This window comes from Lagenorhynchus albirostris, chromosome 2, assembly GCF_949774975.1.
Source record: "Lagenorhynchus albirostris chromosome 2, mLagAlb1.1, whole genome shotgun sequence".
NCBI classification, from domain to species: Eukaryota; Metazoa; Chordata; class Mammalia; order Artiodactyla; family Delphinidae; genus Lagenorhynchus; species Lagenorhynchus albirostris.
Window position 1 is genome coordinate 45,576,966 of NC_083096.1, and position 23,468 is coordinate 45,600,433.

Genomic DNA, 23,468 nt, shown 5'->3' on the forward strand with positions numbered 1-23,468 from the left:
TTTGTGCCACCTAATTATACTGTTTTTTCTCCCTTTTATTCAAAATAGCCTGATGGGGCAAGAAAAAGCCAGGCCAGGAGCACTTGCTTGGTGTGTTCATACATCTGAGAGAATCTGATATAGTTGGGGAATGGAGATCCCTAGATTTTGAAGGCCATGTAATATAGTTTGGATGATTATATGTTATTATTTAAACTGGGACAGTTTTGATAATGAAAGGGGGCACTAATCGGATAGGATAATATTGTAACTCAAGACTGTCACAGGCAAACCAGAATTTAGGGTCATCCTAATATGGTAGAAATGGTCTGGACTTATATCCAAATCTTGACTGTACCATTTCCCTGCTTTTGACCTGTGCAAAGTGATATAACCTCTCTGAACTTCATGTTCTACATCAGTAAAACAAGGATAATAATTCTCATGTGGTCAGGGCAGGGGCATGTACCTGGCGTACTATATATATATCCTTTGTAAATATTATCATAATGATGTCTGCCTGTATATCTAAAATTCTTTACCATAGGCAGTATGATATCATGAATGGATTAGGTTAAATTGCACTTGAGGTGCAGTCAGCTGCCCCATCACGAATCCCCACTCCTGGATGGCAGCCAGAGATCTCATCAGGGAGACTCCCTGTAGAGGTGGGTACTACAAGTATTTCTCCATCTTATCTCTATTAACATCAAAGATCATTTTATTTAATATAACAAATGTCAAAAATGAATTTTCATTGTTGAAATTAATGGTTAGTCATCATAATGAATGTTAGAAATAGTCTCTCATTGATAGAATTTGTGATTTCCAAGATATACGGACTAGCTAAAATATTTTAGAGGTACTCCCACCCTGGCATGAACAAGTTGTAAAAAGCTGGACCATTAGAAATGGTGTGGGGGATGAAGGGATTCCTTGATGCTTACTAAAAGGATGATAGAATCCTGGCTCTGGAATATTGTTCATATGCCCCCAGTGAATCTTTCATGCAAGGTCATGATTACAGAATCCAAAAGGACCAAGACCTGGCATTTCATCAGACTCACAGAACAGGTGGTATATGTTAACTTGTCTCTGCTTGCTAAACAAATGTTTAACAAATGTCTGTATGACAGAAACTGGCCTAAGACTTGGTTTAATTATAAACTGGTTATGAGGTTGTCGGATCAAACAAACAGGTTGTCAAAATCCTGATTCCTGTATTTTGGTTGCTATCACTATCTACCAACAATAAGCCGGCAGTTTTGCATAATTAAATTATTTGCAAGTTATTTGCTCCTTCTTAACCACTGACCACTAATGTGATTCCACAGCTAGAACTTCAGCCTATCTCTGTTGGCCATATGGAATGAAAAAACAAAACAAAATGAAAAACTGAGTCTTAGAGAAACTGACGTGCATAGAATGGTAAATGGCAGATCCAGGTCGAGAACTCAAGTCATGTGATTTGAAGTTCAATGCTCAGCAGTGGGCACAAAACAAATGTGTGTTTGTGTGTGTGTGTGTGTGTGTGTGTGTGTGTGTGAGAGAGAGAGAGACACACACACATCCATGTCAGATGAAGAGAAGGAATAGGAAGGAAAGGGAAGTGACGTGAGGGGACATGGAGAAAAACCAGAAAAAAATTAGACATTAGAATGCAGTGCCCTGGGACCCCAAAGAGGGTGCTAAAATTGAGTTTAAGCCCCCAAAGATGGGATAGGAAAGCTCTGAAGATATTTGTTCAAGAACTAGTTCTATAAATAATAATAGAGTCCGTTAGAAAACAAACTTATGGTTACCAAAGAGGAAAGATGGAGGTGAGGGATAAATTAGGAGTTTGAGATTAACATATACACACTACTATAAATAAAATACATAATCAACAAGGACCTACAGTATAGCACACGGAACTCTACTCAATACTCTGTAATAACCTATAATGGAAAAGAATCTGAAAAAGAATAGATACGTGTGTATGTATAACTGAATCACTTTGCTGTACACCTGAAGCTAACACAACATTGTAAATCAACTATACTCCAATATAAAATAAAATTTTTTTAAAATTACAAAGTCCATTAATCTTCAGCCGTGGACTAAGAATAGTTCATTTGCACCCTTGAATCCTACTCTGAAAATGGCAAATTTTCTACTGCATAATAATGAGAATATCAATAGCTATTATTTATTGAGCTCTTTCAAACTGTGCTAAATATTTTACACACATCATCTTAACATCTTCACCACACCCCGATAATGAAGGTATTACAACAATTAAACAGTTAAATCCTCCTAAAAAATGCAGGGGTAGGTACTATTATTCCCATTTTACAAATAAGGAAATGAAGGCACAAAAAGTGTAATTTGCATATGATAACATGGCTAATAAGCAGCAGAGCTGGCTCAGAGTCACCATTAAGCTACCAATGCAAGCTGTGCAGAATGTTGTTGAATGGTACTGACTTAAAACCTTGTGGCCAGACTAACACGTGAAGTAGAAACTAAATTGGTAGTACAAAATGTGGACTTAGGAGAGGGGCCAGAGGCAAGATGCACTTGCTTGTGAAGAGCCATGTGACTTGGAGTTGTTTCTGATACATGAAGTACATGAAAAATGGCTACAGAATGAGAGACACAAGCACAAGGGTGAGATCAACCTTAAACATGCCGTGGGAGAAAAACCTTCTTGCCTGAGAGAGCTGGTGCTGGTGCCACTGACAGAAGCGAGATAATAATCTAAAGCTGAAGCATTGTGGAAGATCTCAACTCTGACTGAGAGGCGGAAAAAGCCCCGGGGACATCTCTGGGGGCAGTGAATCATTCAAATTTCCCATTCTCTTTCTTGGAATTTAGAAACCTCAGTCAGAGAGCCAATAATGGAGTCAGGCCACAACATTCACCGAGTACCTTTTTCATGAAGTACTCTTTGGTTGTAAATGTAGAATAAGTACTGTCTTCATTTATTTAACGTTTGCAAGACTGAGTTCTCAGGAAGAAAAATGTTCTTGTAAATTCCATACATTCTCAAATAACAGGAAAAGCAATTTGAAGAATGACAAAATCACCACTCCCAAATTCTACACTAGAGTTTTAGGAGTAATTAGATCTGTCATACTAAAGAATTCAAGTCATTTAGGACCTGCTGCTATCGGTCAGTCTCACACAGCTGGTCGCAGCCTCCTGGGACAATTTCTCAGCCATAATATTAAAGTGGAGACTCTCCTTTAGGTGTGTGAATCCATATGATTCTAACCAGGGCTCCAACCCCTCCCTACTTCCTGATTCTAACCAGGGCTCCAACCCCTCCCTATTTCCTGATTCATCCACGCAAGCAAGTAATGAGAACACCAGGTGAGCATACATATTTACATAAGCTGCAAGGCTGTGCAAACAAACGCTTATCCAATTAAAGGGCATTTTATAAACGGCTCTTATTTCCTACCATTTTTAAGGGGCTTAATGCATCTAAAATCTCTTCCATAGTCTTTAAAAGTCCTTATCCCTATTCTCCTTAATGCTTTCCACCAGTGTTTTTCTTGTATAACACACCAAAGTCTCACGTTTAACTCCTATATGCATTTTTTTTAAACATCTTTATTGGGGTATAATTGCTTTACAGTGTGGTGTTAGTTTCTGCTGTACAACAAAGTGAATCAGCTATATGCATACGTATATCCCCATATCCCCTCCCTCTTGCGTCTCCCTCCCACCCTCCCTATCCCACCCCTCTAAGTGGTTGCAAAGCACCAAGCTGATCTCCCTGTGCCATGCAGCTGCTTCCCACTAGCTATCTATTTTACATTTGGTAGTGTATATATGTCCATGCCACTCTCTCACTTCATCCCAGTTTACCGTTCCCCCTCCCCATGTCAAGTCCATTCTCTATGTCTGTGTCTTTACTCCTGTCCTGACCCTAGGTTCATAAGAATCATTTTTTTTAGATTCCATATATCTGTGTTAGCATATGGTATTTATTTTTCTCTTTCTGACTTACTTCACTCTGTATGACAGATTCTAGCTCCATCCACCTCACTACAAATAACTCAATTTCCTTTCTTTTTATGGCTGAGTAATATCCCATTGTATATATATGCCACACCTTCTTTATCCATTCATCTGTCCATGGACACTTAGCTTGCTTCCATGTCCTGGCTATTGTAAACAGTGCTGCAATGAACATTGTGGTACGTGACTCTTTTTGAATTATGGTTTTCTCAGGGTATATGCCCAGTAGTGGGATTGCTGGGTCATATGGTAGTTCTATTTTAAGTTTTTTAAGGAAACTCTATACTGTTCTCCATAGTGGCTGCATCAATTATATTCCCACCAACAGTGCAAGAGGGTTCCCTTTTCTCCACACCCTCTCCAGCATTTATTGTTTGTAAATTTCCTGATGATGCCCATTCTGACCAGTGTGAGGTGATACATTGTAGTTTTCATTTGCATTTCTCAAATGATTAGTGATGTTGAGCATCTTTTCATGTGTTTGTTGGCAATCTGTATAGCTTCTTTGGAGAAATGTCTATTTAGGCCTTCTGCCCATTTTTGGATTGGGTTGTTTTTTTGATATTGAGCTGCATGAGCTGCTTGTATATTTTGGAGGTTAATCCTTTGTCAGTTGCTTCATTTGCAAATATTTTCTCTCATTCTGAGGTTTGTCTTTTTAATGGTTTCCTTTGCTGTGCAAAAGCTTTTAAGTTTCATTAGGTCCCATTTATTTATTTTTATTTCCATTTCTCTAGGAGGTGGGTCAAAAAGGATCTTGCTGTGATTTATGTCATAGGGTGTTCTGCCTATGTTTTCCTCTTAGAATTTTAGTGTCTGGCCTTACATTTAGGTCTTTAATCCATTTGGAGTTTTTGTTTGTTTGTTTTTTTGCGGTACGCGGGCCTCTCACTGTTGTGGCCTCTCCCATTGCGGAGCACAGGCTCCAGACACACAGGCTCAGCGGCCACGGCTCACGTGCCCAGCCACTCTGCAGCATGTGGGATCTTCCTGGACCGGGACACGAACCTGTGTCCCCTGCATCGGCAGGCGGACTCTCAACCACTGCGCCACCAGGGAGACCCCTGGAGTTTATTTTTGTGTATGGTGTTAGGAGTGTTCTAATTTCATTCTTTTACATGTAGCTGTCCAGTTTTCCCAGCACCACTTATTGAAGAGGCTGTCTTTTCTCCATTGTATACTCTTGCCTCCTTTATCAAAGATAAGGTGACCATATGTGTGTGGGTTTATCTCTGGCCTTTCTATCCTGTTCCATTGATCTATATTTCTGTTTTTGTGCCAGTACCATACTGTCTTGATTACTGTAGCTTTGTAGTATAGTCTGAAGCCCAGGAGCCTGATTCCTTCAGCTCCATTTTCTTTGTCAAGATTGTTTTGGCTATTCGGGGTCTTTTGTGTTTCCATACAACTTGTGAAATTTTTTGTTCTACTTCTGTGAAAAATGCCATTGGTAGCTTGATTGGGATTGCACTGAATCTGTAGATTGCTTTGGGTAGTAGAGTCATTTTCACAATGTTGATTCTTCCAATCCAAGAACATGGTATATCTCTCCATCTGTTTGTATCTTCTTTAATTTCTTTCATCAGTGTCTTATACTTTTCTGCATACAGGTCTTTTGTCTCCTTAGGTAGGTTTATTCCTAGGTATTTTATTCTTTTTGTTGCAATGGTAAATGGGAGTGTTTCCTTCATTTCTCTTTCAGATTTTTCATCTTTAGTGTATAGGAATGCAAGAGATTTCTGTGCATTAATTTTGTATCCTGCTACTCTACCTAATTCATTGATTAGCTCTACTAGTTTTCTGGTAACATCTTTAGGATTCTCTATGTATAGTATCATGTCATCTGGAAACAGTGACAGTTTTACTTCTTATTTTCCGATTTGGACTCCTTTTATTTCTTTTTCTTCTCTGATTGCTGGGGCTAAAACTTCCAAAGCTATGTTGAATAATAGTGGTGAGAGTGGGCAACCTTGTCTTGTTCCTGATGTTAGTGGCAATGGTTTGTTTTTCACCATTGAGAATGATGTTGGCCATGGGTTTGTCACATATGGCCTTTATTATGTTGAGGTAGGTTCCCTCTATGCCTACTTTCTGGAGAGTTTTTATCATAAACGGGTGTTGAATTTTGTCAAAAGCTTTTTCTGCATCTATTGAGATGATCATATGGTTTTTCTCCTTCAGTTTGTTAATATGGTGTTGATTGATTTGCATATTGATTGATTGATTTGCATATATTGATTGATTGATTTGCATACATTGATTGATTTGCATATATTGACGAATCCTTGCATTCCTGGAATAAACCCCACTTGATCATGGTGTATGATCCTTTTAATGTGCTGTTGGATTCTGTTTGCTAGTATTTTGTTGAGGATTTTTGCATCTATGTTTGTCAGAGACATTGGCCTATAGTTTTCTTTTTTTGTGACATCTTTGATTTTGGTATCAGGGTGATGGTGGCCTTGTAGAATGAGTTTGGGAGTGTCTCTCCCTCTGCTATATTTTGGAGGAGTTTGAGAAGGATAGGTGTTAGCTCTTCTCTAAATGTTTGATAGAATTTGCCTGGGAAGCCATCTGGTCCTGGGCTTTTGTTTGTTGGAACATTTTTAAGCACAGTTTCAATTTCAGTGCTTGTGATCGGTCTGGTTATATTTTCTATTTCTTCCTGGTTCAGTCTCGGAAGGTTGTGTTTCCTACGTGCATTTTATCACTAAGTATATAAGTTCTAAAATACTGTGTGTAGCTTTTGAAATAATGAATGTCAAACTCCACTGGTGTTCACAAATTGCCAGTTAGCTAAGAATTTCTATTATTTCCAGTAAGGGGTTTAAATGGGTTCTTTTTTGAAATGCACTTGGTGAATATATTTTTATTTCACTTCCACAGGCTCCACTTTAGATACGTTAACTTGCAATGCTTTTTAGGCCACAGCTTTTATCCTTATGGTTTTGCAGAGATTAGTGAAAAATGGACTCAACCATTGGCTAGAAATTGAATTTCAGTAAGAGAGAAAAAGATGCTTATTATTTAGCAAGTCAACAAAGAATATGTTCTGTGTTATCATTATACACCTTTAAAGTGCAGTGTTAGCTTAAAAACAAATAAGCCAAGGGAAAAAAAAAATCCCAGAAAATGCTACACATTAAAAGCCAGTACTTATTCTTTTTGAGAACATTGTTTCTCAGTGACAGTTACTAGTCAATATTGACTTCTTGTAAAGGATTGGAACATCAGGAAGGCAAAGAAAATTGACCACATTTCAATATAATTGAAGGTCGCTGACTGTTTTTCTATTTTCTTTGTTCCTAGTTTTCAAATTCTGAATGATTCGTGTTGACCTTTAGCTTGCCATGTTCTCTGTGCCAGAGCCAAGAACAATTCACAGGTATTATTTACTTAGCTAACTTCATCATTAAAGCTGCCAAAGAGGATCCAGGATGGAACCAACATAGGGTTGCAGGTCTGTACAAAGGATAAAATGAAATATTGTACAGAAGTGACCTCATGTGTTTTCACAGCCTCCATGTAAGTAGATAAGAACTATTATTCCTACTTTATAGGTACGGAAACTGAAGGGATAAGGAAACAGGTAAGTATACCCAACATTTATTGAGCATGTGTAATATGAGAGGCACAGTGCTGAGTTTTGGAACATACATATAAATAAGGTAAGGTCAATACCCTCCATGCAGTCACAATGTAGTGGACATGGCTGACTGTGAAAAACACAATAATAAGGACACAGAATACAATGGGAGGATGATGTCTAATGGCTGGAAGGTTTTGGAAGGATTTTGTTGAGGTGGAATCTGAGCAGAGACTTAATGGGTAGTGAGTATTCTACAGACAAAGATGGTGGGACAGCAGAGGGGATGGTAACAGCAAAGGCATAGAAAGGATATAGTATGAGAATCTGTTAGTTTTCTCATAGGACTTGAGTGCAGGGCAGGGGTAGAAGGGAGATAACATGTTCAGAGGATTTGTAGATGTCCTTGAATGCCAACTCTGGTAGCAATGTAGAGAAAAGTTAGGGTGGCAAGGAGATAATTTAGGAGGCTATTGTGATGGTTCAGGGAAGAGGTAATGGAGGCTTAAACTGAAAAGAAGCAGGAGTAGAAAGAAAGGTAGTGATAGCAGAAGTAGAATCTATGTAATTGTCAAGTGATTGGGCATAGACTGTGAAGGAGGAGGATGAGTTGAAGATGATTCTGACATATTGAGTCAGTTAACATTATTATATTTGAGCTTACCCTTGGGCCAGACATAAGGGAATTTCTAGTGGGGAGGTGGAAATGTGGGTCTGGAGATCAGGACAGACACTGAGTTAGAAATCAACCACAGGGATATGATGGTACAAAGAGAAACCAACGAAAAGAAAACCTTAAAATTTTAAGACAGAGAGGGGTAATAAAGGTAGAGGAGTCATTGGTGTCACCTGAATGGTCGGTCTGAGAGGGAAGCAGAGGATGTAAGATGATAGAAATCAAGGAAGAACAGCTGAGCTGCTGAGGGTAAGAGTAAGTGATTTCCTGTGGTCACAGAGGTCACGACCAAGCTCCTAAACTCCGCACCTACCTACTGAATTATTACACAAGAAAAACAGTGTGGTTTTTCAAGAGGATTTTACTCCTCATTTTCCCTCGGCCATCAAAATTAATTGCAAGTACCAATTTTCATTAAACTTTCTTTGCAGCTCACACTAGCTTCCTTACATTGAGCTTTCTAGATGACTATTATTAATCAAGTACGAGCCCCCCCCGTGCCCTCCTTCACTCTTATGGTTACATGCAAGGGCTTCCAAGTCACAGAGGCTGGCTGGAATCTAACCCAGCAGTGTGACGAGGCTCATTACCTAACTTCTCTGGCCTCGGTTTCCTCGTTTGCAAAATGGGGGCGGTGGTACTCACCTATTAGAGTTGAGAAGAGTGCATGAGAGAATGCAAGTAAAACTCTCAGCACATTGCCGTCAAAGGCTCAATTCATTTTTGCTGTTACAGTATTGAAATCTCCCTGAAGGTAGAAGACTACTCCAATAGGACTACTTTTCCCTAAGGTGTGCAGCACTGATCTGAGGCCGTCTGAGCCTCATCCTGCCAGCCCTCAGCGAAACGCACACGTAGGAAGAGGGATAAAGAGCTGACGGGCTCTCCGGGACTCGGCAGCCCACGGAGTAGGGCGGCTGGCTGCAGGGAGCCGGAGGAGGAGGGATCGCAGGAACCGCCCGAGCCCCTCGGGGGACCACACGTCACAGGGTGCAGCGCGCCCACCCAGAGTGGAAATTTAGCCCGGTGGAGTCGGATTGCGAGAGAGCCGCGGAGGAAGCAGTGCACACTGGGAGCGGTAGTTTTCAGGCCTCAAGTTCACGGGTCGGAGGATGGCCGAGGCGAAAGGTCCCTCCCCGGTCCCGCCTTTTGTCCACGTCTCACTTCTCCCAGCCAATGCTCTCTCCTGTCCCCCGGGCCCAGCACCTCTCCGATCCGGCCCCCATTGGCCTTGAGGCTCAGCGTCTTGGGCCCTACCCGGAAGTAGCGTTTGGGGAGGTGGTTTCCTAGACTACGACACCGGAAAGCTGGGGGAGGCGCTCTGGGCTGCTGAGAGCGGAGGGCGGTGGCAGCGCTGGCGCTGGGGACCGGCTCAGTGGCTTCGGGAAGCAGCTCGGCGACGGCGGCCGCTCGCGTTCCTCCGCATCCCGGCCTCGACACGGCTCGCAGCTCCTTTGCCACCGGCGTCCGGCAATGTGTCCCACTGGCCGGGCGTAGCAGCTGCGCGTGCGCGGAACCGCGGGGCCATGAGCGAAGCCGGCGGCGGCCGGGGCTTTGGGTACTCGGTCCCCCAGCGAGCGCCATGGAGCCTGGTGGCGGCGACGGCCGCGCTCTGCCTGGTGTCGGCCACGTCTGTGTGGACGGCGGGGGCCTCGCCCATGAGTAGGGAGGAGAAACAGAAGCTTGGGTAAGGGTGCTTGGAAGCCTGGGGTGGGTTTCCTCGTGAGGCTGACCACGGGCGAGGTGCCTGTCATTGCGACCCGGGCGCCCAGTGGCCTCTCCTGTCGCGATTGGGACGGCTGTTGCCTCGAAAGAACCCTGGCGGGGTGGACAGGGTCCGGGAAAGTGGGGGTCGCCGCCCGCGATGCTACGTCGCGGGACTGTCGGGGTGTCGCCCGGGCCGTCTGTGACACGTGCAGGCTCCTTAAGGCCAGCCGCGGTGTGTCAACGCGGCTGCCATGTCACTGGCCCGTGAAGGGGGCTACACACCGTTTCCCTGCGCGCGAGAGTTCCGAGGTTGCCTTTCATCAGAGACGTGGTTAGATTTCTTGCACAAGTGAGCTCCCAGGTGGGAAATGTTGCTGATCTCACAGCAGTTAAGGAAATCATGTTTACACCTGTTACGGAATAGGGGGCGTTCATTGGAACTTGAACTTTACACATTTTACCATTTCCTTGCAGTGGTTTTTTGCACTGCATTTTCATAGTAGAACAATATTTGATGGTAGTATTCAAAAGCCTCAATTAAATATACCTATTCACTTTACTCAAAGTAGTTTTATCAGTTTTGAAAGTCATAAAATCATCCGTTATATGTACAGCATTTAATTTAGAGTAAGTGTTCCTAATACACACCAGGTCCCACAAATGAATAAGGAAAAAGCTAAGAACCAGTAGAAAATGGGCAAAGGGCGTGAAGAGTTAATTCACACAAGAGGAAATGCAAATGGTCAATAAACATGAAGTTACTCAACCTCATAAATGTGAGAGATGCAGACTAAAACAATGAAATAGCTGGGTTTTTTGCCATCAGGCTGGTAAATACAAAACACAATACATGGATGGAGTACTGACTGGATAGTTGAGGTGTGAGAAGAAACTTGGTGGGAGTGTAAATTGCTGTAATTTATTGACAGTCTCCTAAAATTTAAATTGTATGTATTCTTTGATTCATTAATCCCATCTCAGGGAATCTATCCTACAGAAATAAAAGCACTATTAAAGTAGAGATAGGTGTACAGGGATTTGCATTTTGAAAGAACAGAGCTGTTCCTTGGAGCATCCATATTACGGAATAATATTCAGATATTAAGGAGGAGTTAGGTCGTCGGAAGGCTACCCAGAATATACTCCCAAGGCCAAAAAGATGTAAGCTGTAGAATACTATATGTAGTATCCCATGTTTAAAAAAAAACAAAAAAACGGAGAAGAAATTGCTTAAGCTCAGAAAAACATGGAAGGATGACTACCTCCCAGAGTTACAATGGAGGTGAGGTCAAACCATCAGGTTTTATTTTATCGACATATACAGACTTCCATATTGTTTAAATTGTTGCAAGAGTCTTGTCTTAGTTTTTTTTTTTTTTTTTTTGCGGTACGCGGGCCTCTCGCTGTTATGGCCTCTCCCGCTGCGGAGCACAGGCTCCGGACGCGCAGGCTCAGCGGCCATGGCTCACGGGCCCAGCCGCTCCGCGGCATGTGGGATCTTCCCGGACAGGGGCACGAACCCGTGTCCCCTGCATCGGCAGGCAGACTCTCAACCACTGCGCCACCAGGGAAGCCCGTCTTAGTTTTTAAATAAAACAGCAATAAAAGACACTTGTTGGAAAATTTAAAGTGTCAGTTATCAACACAAAATTACCAGTAAACTCTAATAAGTGTCTTAAATTTTCTCTTTGTGAATTTAATGTATCACTGATAACTGCTTTACTGAATACCCTACTCTGTGCCAGGCACTTCACATATACTATCTCTGTAATCCTCTCTACTTCTTAATGAGGTGGATGCGATCCCCATTTTGCAGATGAGGAAATTGAGACTCAAGGTTGACTTGTTCAACGTTACAGAGCTAAGTAAATGGTGGAGCCAGTATTCAAACCCGGGTCTGTATGACTTCAGAGCCTGTGCTCACTCCACTCTGCTACACTTCTATAAGACTTGGAGAGAGAAGCTTCAAGTCTGTTAAGGACAGCAAGTATTTTTATTTGATCACGACTCCCCTTTCTCCTTTTTTTGTTAAAAATGTTTGTTTGAAGAAAAGTCATTGGATAACTCATTTTTGACCAAAATAAATTTTTAACTGTAGAGCTCCAACCAAATTGGCTTGAGATTTCAGCTCAAATTTTGAGATCATTTATGAAAGTGAAGTTACAATTATTTAGGCTTGTTAATTTAGATTGCCTTACTCTAGGGTAAGAGTAGAATAAGAGTCTATAGCTACAAACCACAAATACACATTGCTTGACTGCTTTCTCATCCAGGAATTTTCAGGAAACGAAACTATGATTTATTAGGTTTACCCGTACAATTTTTTTTGAAAATCCAAATAATGATTTATGATAAAAAACAGAAAATGCCTATCCCTTTCCCTACCCCCCGCCCAAACTAAACTGATGATAAAGACTGAAATTATCATGAATAGTAATAGCAATTGCTCGGTTGCTTGCAGTTTATAGTTTATGGAATTATTTACCTGGTTATATGTAGTCTTATACTTCCTGGAATTCATTTTTTGTTTTTTAAATGTTACAAAAGTTGTTAATGTTTTTACTTAAAAAATGAAGTATAAAACAGTTCAATTTCTGTAGCATGTTGGCAAGCAATGTAACTATAGAAAAAGCTGATTTATAGATCTAATTTCCAATACATTTTTATCCAGTTGTTGAATAGATATAAAACCTTATAGAAAAAAAAATCTCTGTATAATATAGTAATTATTCTACCATTCTGTATTTAAATGAGTGTTAGGACTTATATGTGTAATTAGGAAAGAGAGAGAGCTCAACTGGATATTAAATACCTCCACTTTGAAGTATTTGTTGTGAAATTTGATGATCATGTTCTACATAAGTGTAAGGATTGGAAAATAATGTGTCCTTGTTTGCAGTCGTGATTTATTCATAGTCTTGAAGCTTGAATGCTTGCAAAGTTGGGTTCACAAGTTAAAGCTTATGTTACCTGTAATACACGTGTCTAGGCACTACTATTACCAGTTACAGAAATTTACTTCTTGACAGTAATTTTGTATTCTGTTTCAGGGGAAGGAAAAAAGAATTTCCATATTCCATTTATTGATATCAGTGCTTGAAGGGAAAATTTAGCTCCTTTTTTTTGTTTGTTTATTAGCTAATTTGAGAGCTCTTTATCACCTGCAATATAATAAAAAAAAAGTCTAGAAGGATTTTTTGAGATACTCTGTAATTTTTCTGAGATAACTTGATCCATATTCTATCATACATATAAACATATAAAGAATTAGTGTTTTGGCAAAGTGACTTATCACCTTGTTAATGATTAGGTGTTTTTAAATGATTATTATTTGTAAAAAGTTGTCAGGACTTAGCTTGTTCAGTTCACAAGTTTGAGTGTACTTGATTCTGCTGGTTATTATAGCCAGGATCTGGAAGTAAGTCCTTTTCTGTCTGCTAGCTATATTATTACCAGCATTTCATCATCCATGATTACAATTTTTAAAATGATAATTGCAATATAACTGGAGGTAAAGTAAAAATATACTTTAATATTTAATATTCTCTTAATATTCTCTTCAATTCTTGCCATTAGTGATTGGAACTTTGGGAATAATAGTAAGAATTAATAAAAGATTATTAAAATATTTTTCTTCTGCTAACTATTGAGAGACTTGGCCTTTCCTTTTTTGCAGTTTTTCCTATAACCCTCACTCCCCCAGTTTGAGTGTTTAATTGAAAGACTGATTCCTTGGTCCCAATTTTGCAGGTTTTGACTTAGTAAATCTGGTGTGGGGATCAGAAATTTACATTTTACACAGTCATTTTGGGGATTTTGAGAAACAGAGTTAGCCAAAATACACAGATCTCTTTTCGAGGATTAGTTTTCTCATATCAGGGGTGAATATTGTTTATTTGACTTTTGACAGAGTTTTTTAAAGGAGCCAAAGGTACATCATAAAATGTATCTTTTGGAAATACGACAAACATTAACAGAAATGTGTTAAACTAGGCATTAGTGATCTTATTCATTTAAGGGGAAAGGCAGAGGCTTCATAGAGTATCGTTATTTCATAGCAATACACACACCAACCCCTTTCTTTTGGTAGAATGTATAGTATAAGCAATAAATGGTAACAATTATTTCTTTTGGGTCTCTTCAATATTTTCCCCTTTCAAGACATTTATGTTAAATAATCTTGTTAAGAGGTAATTGTTTTTCATCATCAGATTTTCTTCTCTCTGCATGGCATGTATCATTCAGCAGTTTTCTTAGGAAATATTATAAAATGACTTTTACATAAATTGCTAGAATAGGAAAAGTTTGGCTCATCTCTGCGTGATTCATGAAAGCTTGTCTACTAACATAGGTGTATTTCCTGACCCTTTTTATGTTCCTTCCTAACTAAATTTTTCTTTTGTTTTTTATTGGTATAAGTTTATGAAGGAGCATTAACTTTTTGAAAGACAATAAATAGAATATACTTAACTTTTTCCCATTTCTGCTCTTTTAAAATTAGGAATCAAGTACTGGAAATGTTTGATCATGCTTATGGTAACTACATGGTAAGTAGAAAGCTTATCTTTATATACTATTTATGAGAGCTGATTATTATGTGAGCACAGTCAACTGGGAATTTTAAAACCTGAATTAATAAGTTTTATTTCCTTTAAAAAATTGTTATTAATTTTTTTAAAGGAAGTTTTTAAAAAATAGTACAAACATAGGCTAACAGAGTATTCCTGATATTGGTTCTTAGAGAACCAATTTATTGAATAGGTAAGAATAAATTGAATTAGATTATGAAACTTTGTATTTAAATAGTTTCCTTTGATGCTATCAACAGTGTTTATTAAATATATAGTTAAGGTGGATGTAAACATGAATAAGATGTTATCTCTGGCCTTAAGGAAAATGATTCTCTTAATTAAAAAAAAAACTATTTACAAAATTACTTTATTCAGTCTGAAAAAAACAATTGCTTAAGAGAGTCAAACTGTCACCTAGTTTCTGTCCAAATTATATCCTCATAGTATGCCTTGATTTGAATATATTTTGCTTTCTAGATATGCTGATCCATATTGTTTTAAAATGTCTTAGTGCTCACTTGAGATGAAGTAGCAAGTTCAGTTTTACAAGATGAAAAAGTTCTGGAGACCTGTTGCGCCATGGTGAATATACTTAACGCTGCTAAACTTACACTTAAAGATGGTAAATTTTCTGTTACATGTTTTGAACCACAATTAAAAATTTAATCCCCCTATAGTACAGGGGTAGGAGGTGAGGAAGGACATCTGTAGCTGCTCCCCCGCCCTGGCCACCTCTTGCCACTCAATAAAATGATCTTAAACTGCAAAAACATAGTGCTAATAATTTTTAAAAGATAACTAGCCAGCAAATTTTAGAGTTCAAGACATAATTTTACATGTAAATTTGTGTAATAATTTTGAAGAGTTTAATCAAATTATTCTGAGAATTACTTCTTAAGCCTTGTTATGTCAGCAGATCTTCTTTTATGATTAAGGCCTATAAAATGTAGTTGGGAAAAATTTGGCAGAGAACTAACTTTAATTGATTCTGCTTTAAGAATTTTTCAACTGATTCTGAGTCTATTTTTCTGTTACCCAAAAATCTTTATATATTGACATTATCTTTATGAACATGTAAGTACATATGCTTTTATGCATTTTTGTATTTTTTAAACATGTCTTATATTTGATAATTATTATTCCCTTTTATACTGTACAGTTTTTAAGAGTACATACTGAGTTCTTAAATGTTTTTAGGACATGATGGAGATGAAGTTTCAGGTATTTTTAACCATGTTGAAAACACAGTTTTGAATTCATTTCTCAAGACTCAGCCATTCCCTTAACATTTCTTTCAAAATCATTTATCCCTGGTTAATTCAGTTTGGGCAAAGCATAATTTAACAAATCTAAGCTAGTAGTTTTAAGGCGGCCAAGTGGGTCCAGGATACACCCTCAAACCTAAGCCATGTCATAAGTGCGTACTTTTCGTTCCAAAGTTGAATGCAGTGGTGTACAGCTGGATTAATTCAATACATCTCACTCTGAATAGGGTCCTCTCTTTGTAAAGCACGGTATCTTTAACATCTTGTGCCTTATTAGGTAAACAGCTGAAAGTTATATCAGTACATTTTTTCCTACTATAGAAATGGGTTTCTCACAGAGCAGCTACCAAGGGCAGCCCTCAGAGGACTTCCTGGTCCAATTCCTATTTATTGGACCCTAACTGGGTAACTTTCTATTATACCTACCTGCCTATAAGATCTAAAAGAGAGGGATTTCAATTCCAAAGACTGGAAACTCCTGGAATTAACACCCCTCTCCATTTTTCCAGTGGAGTCACACCCATCTGCAGTCTACTGCAATATGTATTTTAAAATATTCAACTGTTTTACAACATGAGTGACTCTTGCAATGTACTTGTGCTATGCTCAATTTATGTGAGGTTTGTAACCCAAGATTTAGTCTAGAATTCACACTTCCCCTTTTCAAGTTCTCAACTAACATGAAACAGTTCTAAAATATTAAACAGAGACCAGGTGCCCTGTACTTGTTATATGAAGTCAGCTGAAAATTTTTTCTAGTTCCTATACTCAGAAACACTGTTAGCTTGCTGTAGAGTAAAAGTGTATATAGGTTTTATAGTGAGACAGGTTTGAGTTCAAATCCTATCTCAGCTATTTAGCTTGGACCCTAAACAGATCATTTAATCCCCCTGAGCAGTGTCTTCCTATGTAAAATGGGGATAAGTACAAAGGATTATTGTAGATTCTAGGATTTTTGAGAACAAGAGACCATTTTCTTTAATTTTTAATAAATTCATCTTCTGTGCCTGTGTCTAGCTAGCATCATGCCTGGTACATAGTCTTATGTTTTGGTTTTTTGGTTTTGAAAGAACTGAATTGAATTCTTGTGAAGGTGTAATCAGATTTTTTTTTTGCATTTGATTATTGTGATATATCTTTGCCTTTTAAAATCAAAGAAATCATTTAGTAAATTTTATTAAAAATACAAGTTAATGGTAAATTTGGGGATCTATAACTCTGTTTACTTTGGTGTAGTCAGTTGCCTAGTATGCTAAAATGTAAAATGCCTGGCACATGGTAGGCATTTAATAAATGTTGAAAACTTTTCATTTCTTACTAGTTTTTAAAAATATTTCTCTCCAGTCTAGTATACAATTACAGCAATTCCTTTTAACTTTCTTGGTTCCCGGGAAAACACTGTTATTTTCCAAAGATTAAGAGCAAAAACTCTGGAAATGAAGCACGACACCCTGAGGTGGCTCTGCCACCTACCAGCTGGGTTACAATGGGAAAGTTACCAAATCTCCCTGAACCTATTTCTTCATCTCTCTAAAATGGTTCACCTGCCTCACAATGTTGTTGTAAGGATTAAACAAGTTAATACAATTAAAGTGCTTAGAACTTGTGTCCAGCAAATAGGAAGCACTGTGTAAGAGTTTACTGCTACCAACTGCTGCTGCTACCATCACTGCTACTAGTAATTCATTCTCTACCTGAGATTGAAATTGCCCTCCTAAAATTTGTCGAGGCTTTAACTCAGAACTCATTCCCCAGATTGTGCATAGAACTTTCTTCAAACACACTCATTCTTTCCTTGTTCTAGGCATGCAGCCTTTGAGCTTTTTTTTTTTTAATGACTCCCCAGGTTCTATTAATGCTGTTTTTCAATAACAATGCCCTGCCAGCCTTAGGTAGATTACTGCATCTCTACCATCTCTTGGTGTTACATCCAGGAATTTTCTGATTTTATCAATTAATAGCATAAGTACCGACAATCGTAACAACTGTACTTGACAGATCTCTAGCCCCATAGCCCCAATTAGACTGCAGTTGATCCACAATGAATTGCACAGATGGCTTTCTCTTTTCCCCAAATAGCATGAAATTAGATGTTTGTTTTGGCAGTTCTTGAGTGACCTTATTTACCTTAGACCACAGCTACTTTAGGGCTTCTATTAGCATGTTTTTAGTATTTGTACTGAGGTCTGTTTGCAGATTAATTTAGATGACAAAATACATGTATTTAGGCCACCAAATAACCATTTTGGATCTGAGCTCTCTGATCTGATCTTTGTCTTGTAATGTTTTTCCTGTCTACTGTAGATAACTCAATTATTCACTGTTATAAGCAGAAACTACTTTGGTAGAGCCCTAAACATTATAAACTCTAAAATCGTTGGTAAGCACAGTTTCCTTTAACTAGTAGCATCATACCAATAACCACTTTTAAGCTTGATTTTGTGAGTGCACAGTTCAGAGAAAGAGATCAGTCTTTATCATTTAAATAAAAGGAACTGTTTTAAAATGTAACTTTCTTGTGGATTTTTAGATTTATGTAAGTTTTCTTAGAATTATTTTTTTTCTAATTTTTTAAAAACATTTTTTATTGTGGTAAAATATACATAACATAAAATTTACCATTTTAACTCTTTTTAAGTGTACAGTCCTATGGCATTAATTACATTCACATTGTTGTGTAAATATCACCATCCATCTCTAGAACTCTTTCATATTTCCTTTTTGAAACTGTGTACCTAATGTTTCTTTTTGATAGTTTCTTCATCAAAAAGAGTACTTCTGTAAGTAAAGTAGTTTAGAAGTGATATTAATAGTTGGGAGGAGGGAAGATATAAATGTATGTACATTTTTTTGCATAGACGATTGTAGGACTACCTTTTATTAACCATTGTTCCTTGGCCTCTACTTATAGAACATCCTAAAAATCTGCCAATGACTTAAGAAATTCTCTAGTATCCTCTCATAGTTTTTGTTTTTCTAAATCACACTCTGATACTCCATGTAGGATTTTAATAGAACCAGGTCTTTCTATTTATTTAGGTAGAATTTATAGAGAAAAAGATTTCCAATTTCAAATGCATGGTTCTGAGTCAGACAGTTGTATATAGTTGTTTAACCACCACCACATTTATGATCTAGAACATTTCCATCACCCCAAAAAGCTTCCTCATGCTCCTATGCAGTCAGTTCCTTTTCTCCACCTCTGACCTCTAGCAACCATTGTGATTGGCTCTTTGTCACTAGTTTTCCCTTTTCTAGGATTTCATATCAGTGGCATCTTAAAATATGTATGTAGTGTTTTGGTTCACATTCTTTCCTGTAGCGTGCTGTTTTTGAGATTTGTCCATGTTGTTGGAGATATTGTAGTTCCTATTTATTGCTCAGTAGTATTCGTTGATTTGATAGAACACAGTTTATTTATTCATTCACCAGTTGATAAATATTTAGCTTGTTTCTGGTCTTTGGCTATTACTAAAAGACTGCTGTGAACCTGTGAATGCAAATTTTTATGTGGACATACATTTTCATACTTAGGAATGGGATTGCTAGGTCATATGGGAAGGTTAAGTTTAACTTTTTATAAGAAACTGCCAAACTTTTCTAAAGTGACTGTAACATTTTGCATTCCACACAAGCAATTATAAGAATTTTAGTTGCTCCACACCTTCTCCAACACTATGTATTTTCAGTCTTTTTAATTTTAGCCATTCTAGTGGGTGTGTAGTGGTATTTTGTTGTGATTTTAATTTGATTTTTTTCTGATGACTAATGATGTTGAAAATCTTTCCATGTGCTTAGTAAATCTTTTTTTGGTGAAACATCTGTTCAGATCTCTTGCCATTTTAAAATCAGGTCATTTGTCCTGTTATAACTGAGTCATAAGAGATATATATTTTCTGGATATCAGTCCTTTATCACATATGTGTTTTGCAGGTGTTTTCTCCCTGTCTGTACTTTGCCTTTTAATTTCTTAATGTCTTTTGAAGTGCAAATGTTTTAAATTGTGACCAAGTCCAATTTATCCTTTTTCTTTTATGATTCATCTCTTTTATAGACTACCTAAAAAAATATTTGCCTAGCCCAGGGTCACAAAGATTTTCTTGTTTTCTTCTAGCTGTTTTATAATTTTAGCTTTTTCAATGAGATCTATTACCCATTTTGAGTTAATGTTTGTATATATGATGTGAGGTAAAGGTTTCTTTATATATATATTTTTTCTATGTGGATATCCAATTATTCCAGCACTATTTGTTGAAAAAAGTATTTCCTTGCCCCACTGAATTACTTTGGCACCTTTGTAAAATCAATTAGCTGTATATGCATGGATCTGTTTGTAGACTCTGTATTTTTTTCCACTGGTAAATATCTATTTGTACATCAATATCACCCTGTCTTGAGTTACGTGATATTAAGTCCTGAAATCAGGCAATGTAAGTCTTTCAGCTTTGTTCTTTTTCAAAATTGTTTTGAATATTTTAGGTTCTTTGTATTTCCATGTAAATTTTAGAATCATGTTGTCAATTTCTACAAAAAAAAGCCTATTGAGCTATTGATTGGGATTATGTTGAAATCTATAGATCAATTTGGAGAGATTGACTTCTTAACAGTATCAAGTCTTTCAATCCATGAACATGATGTCTCTGTCCATTTATTTAGTTCTTAATGTTAGCAATGGTTTGTACTTTCCAGTGTACAGGTCTTGCACATCTTTTGTTAAATTTATTCATAATTATTTCACATTTTTTATGCAATTGTACATGGTAGTTTTTCAAATTTTAATTTCCAATTGTCCATGTTATACAGAAATACAACTTTTTTCTGATAACCTTAGATCCTTGCTAAATTCACTTATTTCTAGTAGCTTTTTTGGTAGATTCCTTAGGATTTCCCACATGGTCAATCATGTCATCTGCAAACAAAGACTTTTCGTTCTTCCTTCCTCCAAACTATGTGCCTTTTATTTCTTATTATAGCAGTGGCTAGGACTTACAGTATTATGTTGAAAAGAAGTGGTGAGATCCTTGTCTCATTCCTAATCTTATGGAGAAAGCAGTTAGCCTTTCAGTGTTAAGTATGATATTGGCTGTAGGTTTTTCATAGATGCTCTATATTAAGTTCCTTTCTATTTCTAGTTTGCTGAGAATTTTCATCATCACAGGGTATTTATTGAATTATGTCAAATGCTTTTTCTGCATTATTGATAACAATCTTCCTAAAACAATCTGTTGGTAGCAGGACTTTATTTCATTATAACATTATTTATTATCATTTATTTATTTCATAAGTTCAATTAATTTCATCATTGATCAAAACCAAATTGATTAACATATATTGAAGAATTTGGAAACTTTTGTTCTCATCGTATTTTGATTAGAAACTTTTAAAACATGCTAACACTCTACTCTGTTGTGATTAATTTAAAATTTTATGAGACAACTGCAGTTTTGTTACTTATTTCTCCTCAGCGCTGAGAAACGTTCCAGAAAATATGTTACCTCCAAGGATCATATGTTCAATGTAGAAGTATTAATAATTTAATAGTTTAGATAAATGGAATCCTTAACACCTGAAAAATGGTTTAATAAGTGAGTATAAATAGTGAACAAAAGGAAAAAGGAAAATTTGACTTGGAGTGAAAAGAGAACTGAGAAATTATGCAAGTTCAATCAGTAATTAGCATATGCTATCAATATATGATACATCTATCTTTTATTAAGTATCATTTAGTTTTTATTTTAGGAAGGAATACCTTACCTGCCTCAAGGAGGGAGGTGTTTAACAATAAGGATCTGGAATAAACCATTTGAAATGTATGTAACTTTATGGGAAATTAAATAGATTTGATATCTTCAATAACTCACTATTATAAATAATACTTTTGTCTTATTAGTAGAATAAAGTCTCTTCCCTTTGCCTAGTTTTTGGAATTGGTTTTACTAAAAAGTCAGTTTTGGATGCCACTTTGATTTGAGTGTTTTGAAGCAGAGTTATATCAAAGTGGCAGTAAATTTAGAATCTGATGTGGAGAGTCTACTATGTTTTGTTTTATTTTATGTTTTTGCTCTTACTTTTAGCTAGGCACCTGTTCTACTTAATTGATATAGGACTCTTTTATCACCTGAGTTTTATTTTGAGTGATAATTTTTAAAGGTTTTTTTTTTCTGGCTCTGAGTCATAGCAGTATGAATTTCTTATCCTTTGTCTTGGCAATACATTGTGAAGAGAAGGCATTACTGTAACCTCAAATAGCCAGGATGTTTGAACTGTAATACAGCTGTTTATGTGCCATGTATGCATTTCTCTGAATTTATGCAAACCAACTGTAGTTAGCTTTGTGGTTAACCCAAAGAAAAGGCTGTGGTTTTGTTTCTATCGTTAATGTTGAAACAGGGACATAAAGTATTTTTACACCTGGTTCAAAACTCCCTTATTTGATTATTCTGGTTTGCAGTTGCTATTAATATTTTTCTTACCTGGATGAGCTTCGGATTTGAATTTATTTCAGACAAAGGTGTTTGTGTATGTTTGTGAGTGTTTTGCAAAACCCTAAAAATAGTAGTATTAAGCTTTATAAGCAGCGGTTTAAAAAGTCAGGAGCTCTTTACAATCAGATTAACATTTGAATGATCTCTTACAAAGTACCTTGCAAAATATATCAGCAAGTTTTAAAAAATATTACTTATCTTGAGTTACTTCTAAGTGTTGTTTATATGTGTTAGATATAAAACTATAAAGCAGGTGGTATAGGGAGGGTGAGAGGGAGACGCAAGGGGGAGGAGATATGGGAACATATGTATATGTATAACTGATTCACTTTGTTATAAAGCAGAAACTAACACACCATTGTAAAGCAATTATACTCCAATAAAGATGTAAAAACAAAAACAAAACTATAAAGCAATAAAAACATTGTGCATTCTGATAAATCACGGTTCTATTGGAATTAACGGAAAAAGTAGTTAGGAACTTGACATCTAAAAGACACATGTAAAAGTAATTAGGAATTTATACTAAAAATATATATATAGTATTAATATTATGAAATATTGAATTCAGAATTTAGTAGCTGCATGTGGATTCTAATTATATCAAAACATTTGTTGCCTGGAATCCTTTCCTCAGGAAATAAATCATTGTAGAGCACAAAACTTTTTAAAATACCTGAAGGATTGCAGTCTGCGGTGCTTTTTGTATTTAGTCTACTTTAATTAAAAAAAAAATTTAATTAATTTATTTTTGGCTGCATTGGGTCTTTGTTGCTGCGCACAGGTTTTCTCTAGTCGCGGCGAGTGGGGGCTATTCCTCGTTGTGGTGTGCAGCCTTCTCATTGTGGTGGCTTCTCTTGTTGCAGAGCACGAGCTGTAGGCACGTGGGCTCTAGAGCGCAGGCTCAGCAGTTGTGGCACATGGGCCTAGGTGCTCCGTGGCATGTGCGATCTTCCTGGACCAGGGCTCGAACCCGTGTCCCCCGCATCAGCAGGCGGATTCTTAACCACTGCACCACCAGGGAAGCCCTTTAATTTAAAAAAATTATTTTTGATCTTTCCCTTTGTGTTCACCATGTGTTTAGTGTTCCTGACCTCTGTTCTGTTTTTCTGCTGCTAATGTGCTGTGAGTTTGGAATCTAGATAATCGAGTTTAGTGAGAGGCAGTAGGATAGAGTTGGACATTGGGAAT

The 23,468-nt window shown here is 37.3% G+C and overlaps 1 protein-coding gene across 3 annotated transcripts in view; it reads left to right on the plus strand.

Moving 5' to 3' along the window:
- The first annotated feature begins 9,666 nt into the window (after positions 1 to 9,666).
- The window catches only part of EDEM3 (ER degradation enhancing alpha-mannosidase like protein 3), a 91,013-nt gene continuing 77,211 nt past the window's right edge, over positions 9,667 to 23,468 (plus strand). For all 3 annotated transcript variants that reach the window (XM_060131743.1, XM_060131761.1, XM_060131754.1), the window contains exons 1-2: positions 9,667 to 9,936; positions 14,458 to 14,503. In XM_060131743.1, coding sequence (XP_059987726.1) covers positions 9,776 to 9,936; positions 14,458 to 14,503 — 207 coding nt within the window. In that variant the 5' untranslated portion in view covers positions 9,667 to 9,775. The remainder of the gene's footprint in view (positions 9,937 to 14,457; positions 14,504 to 23,468) is intronic.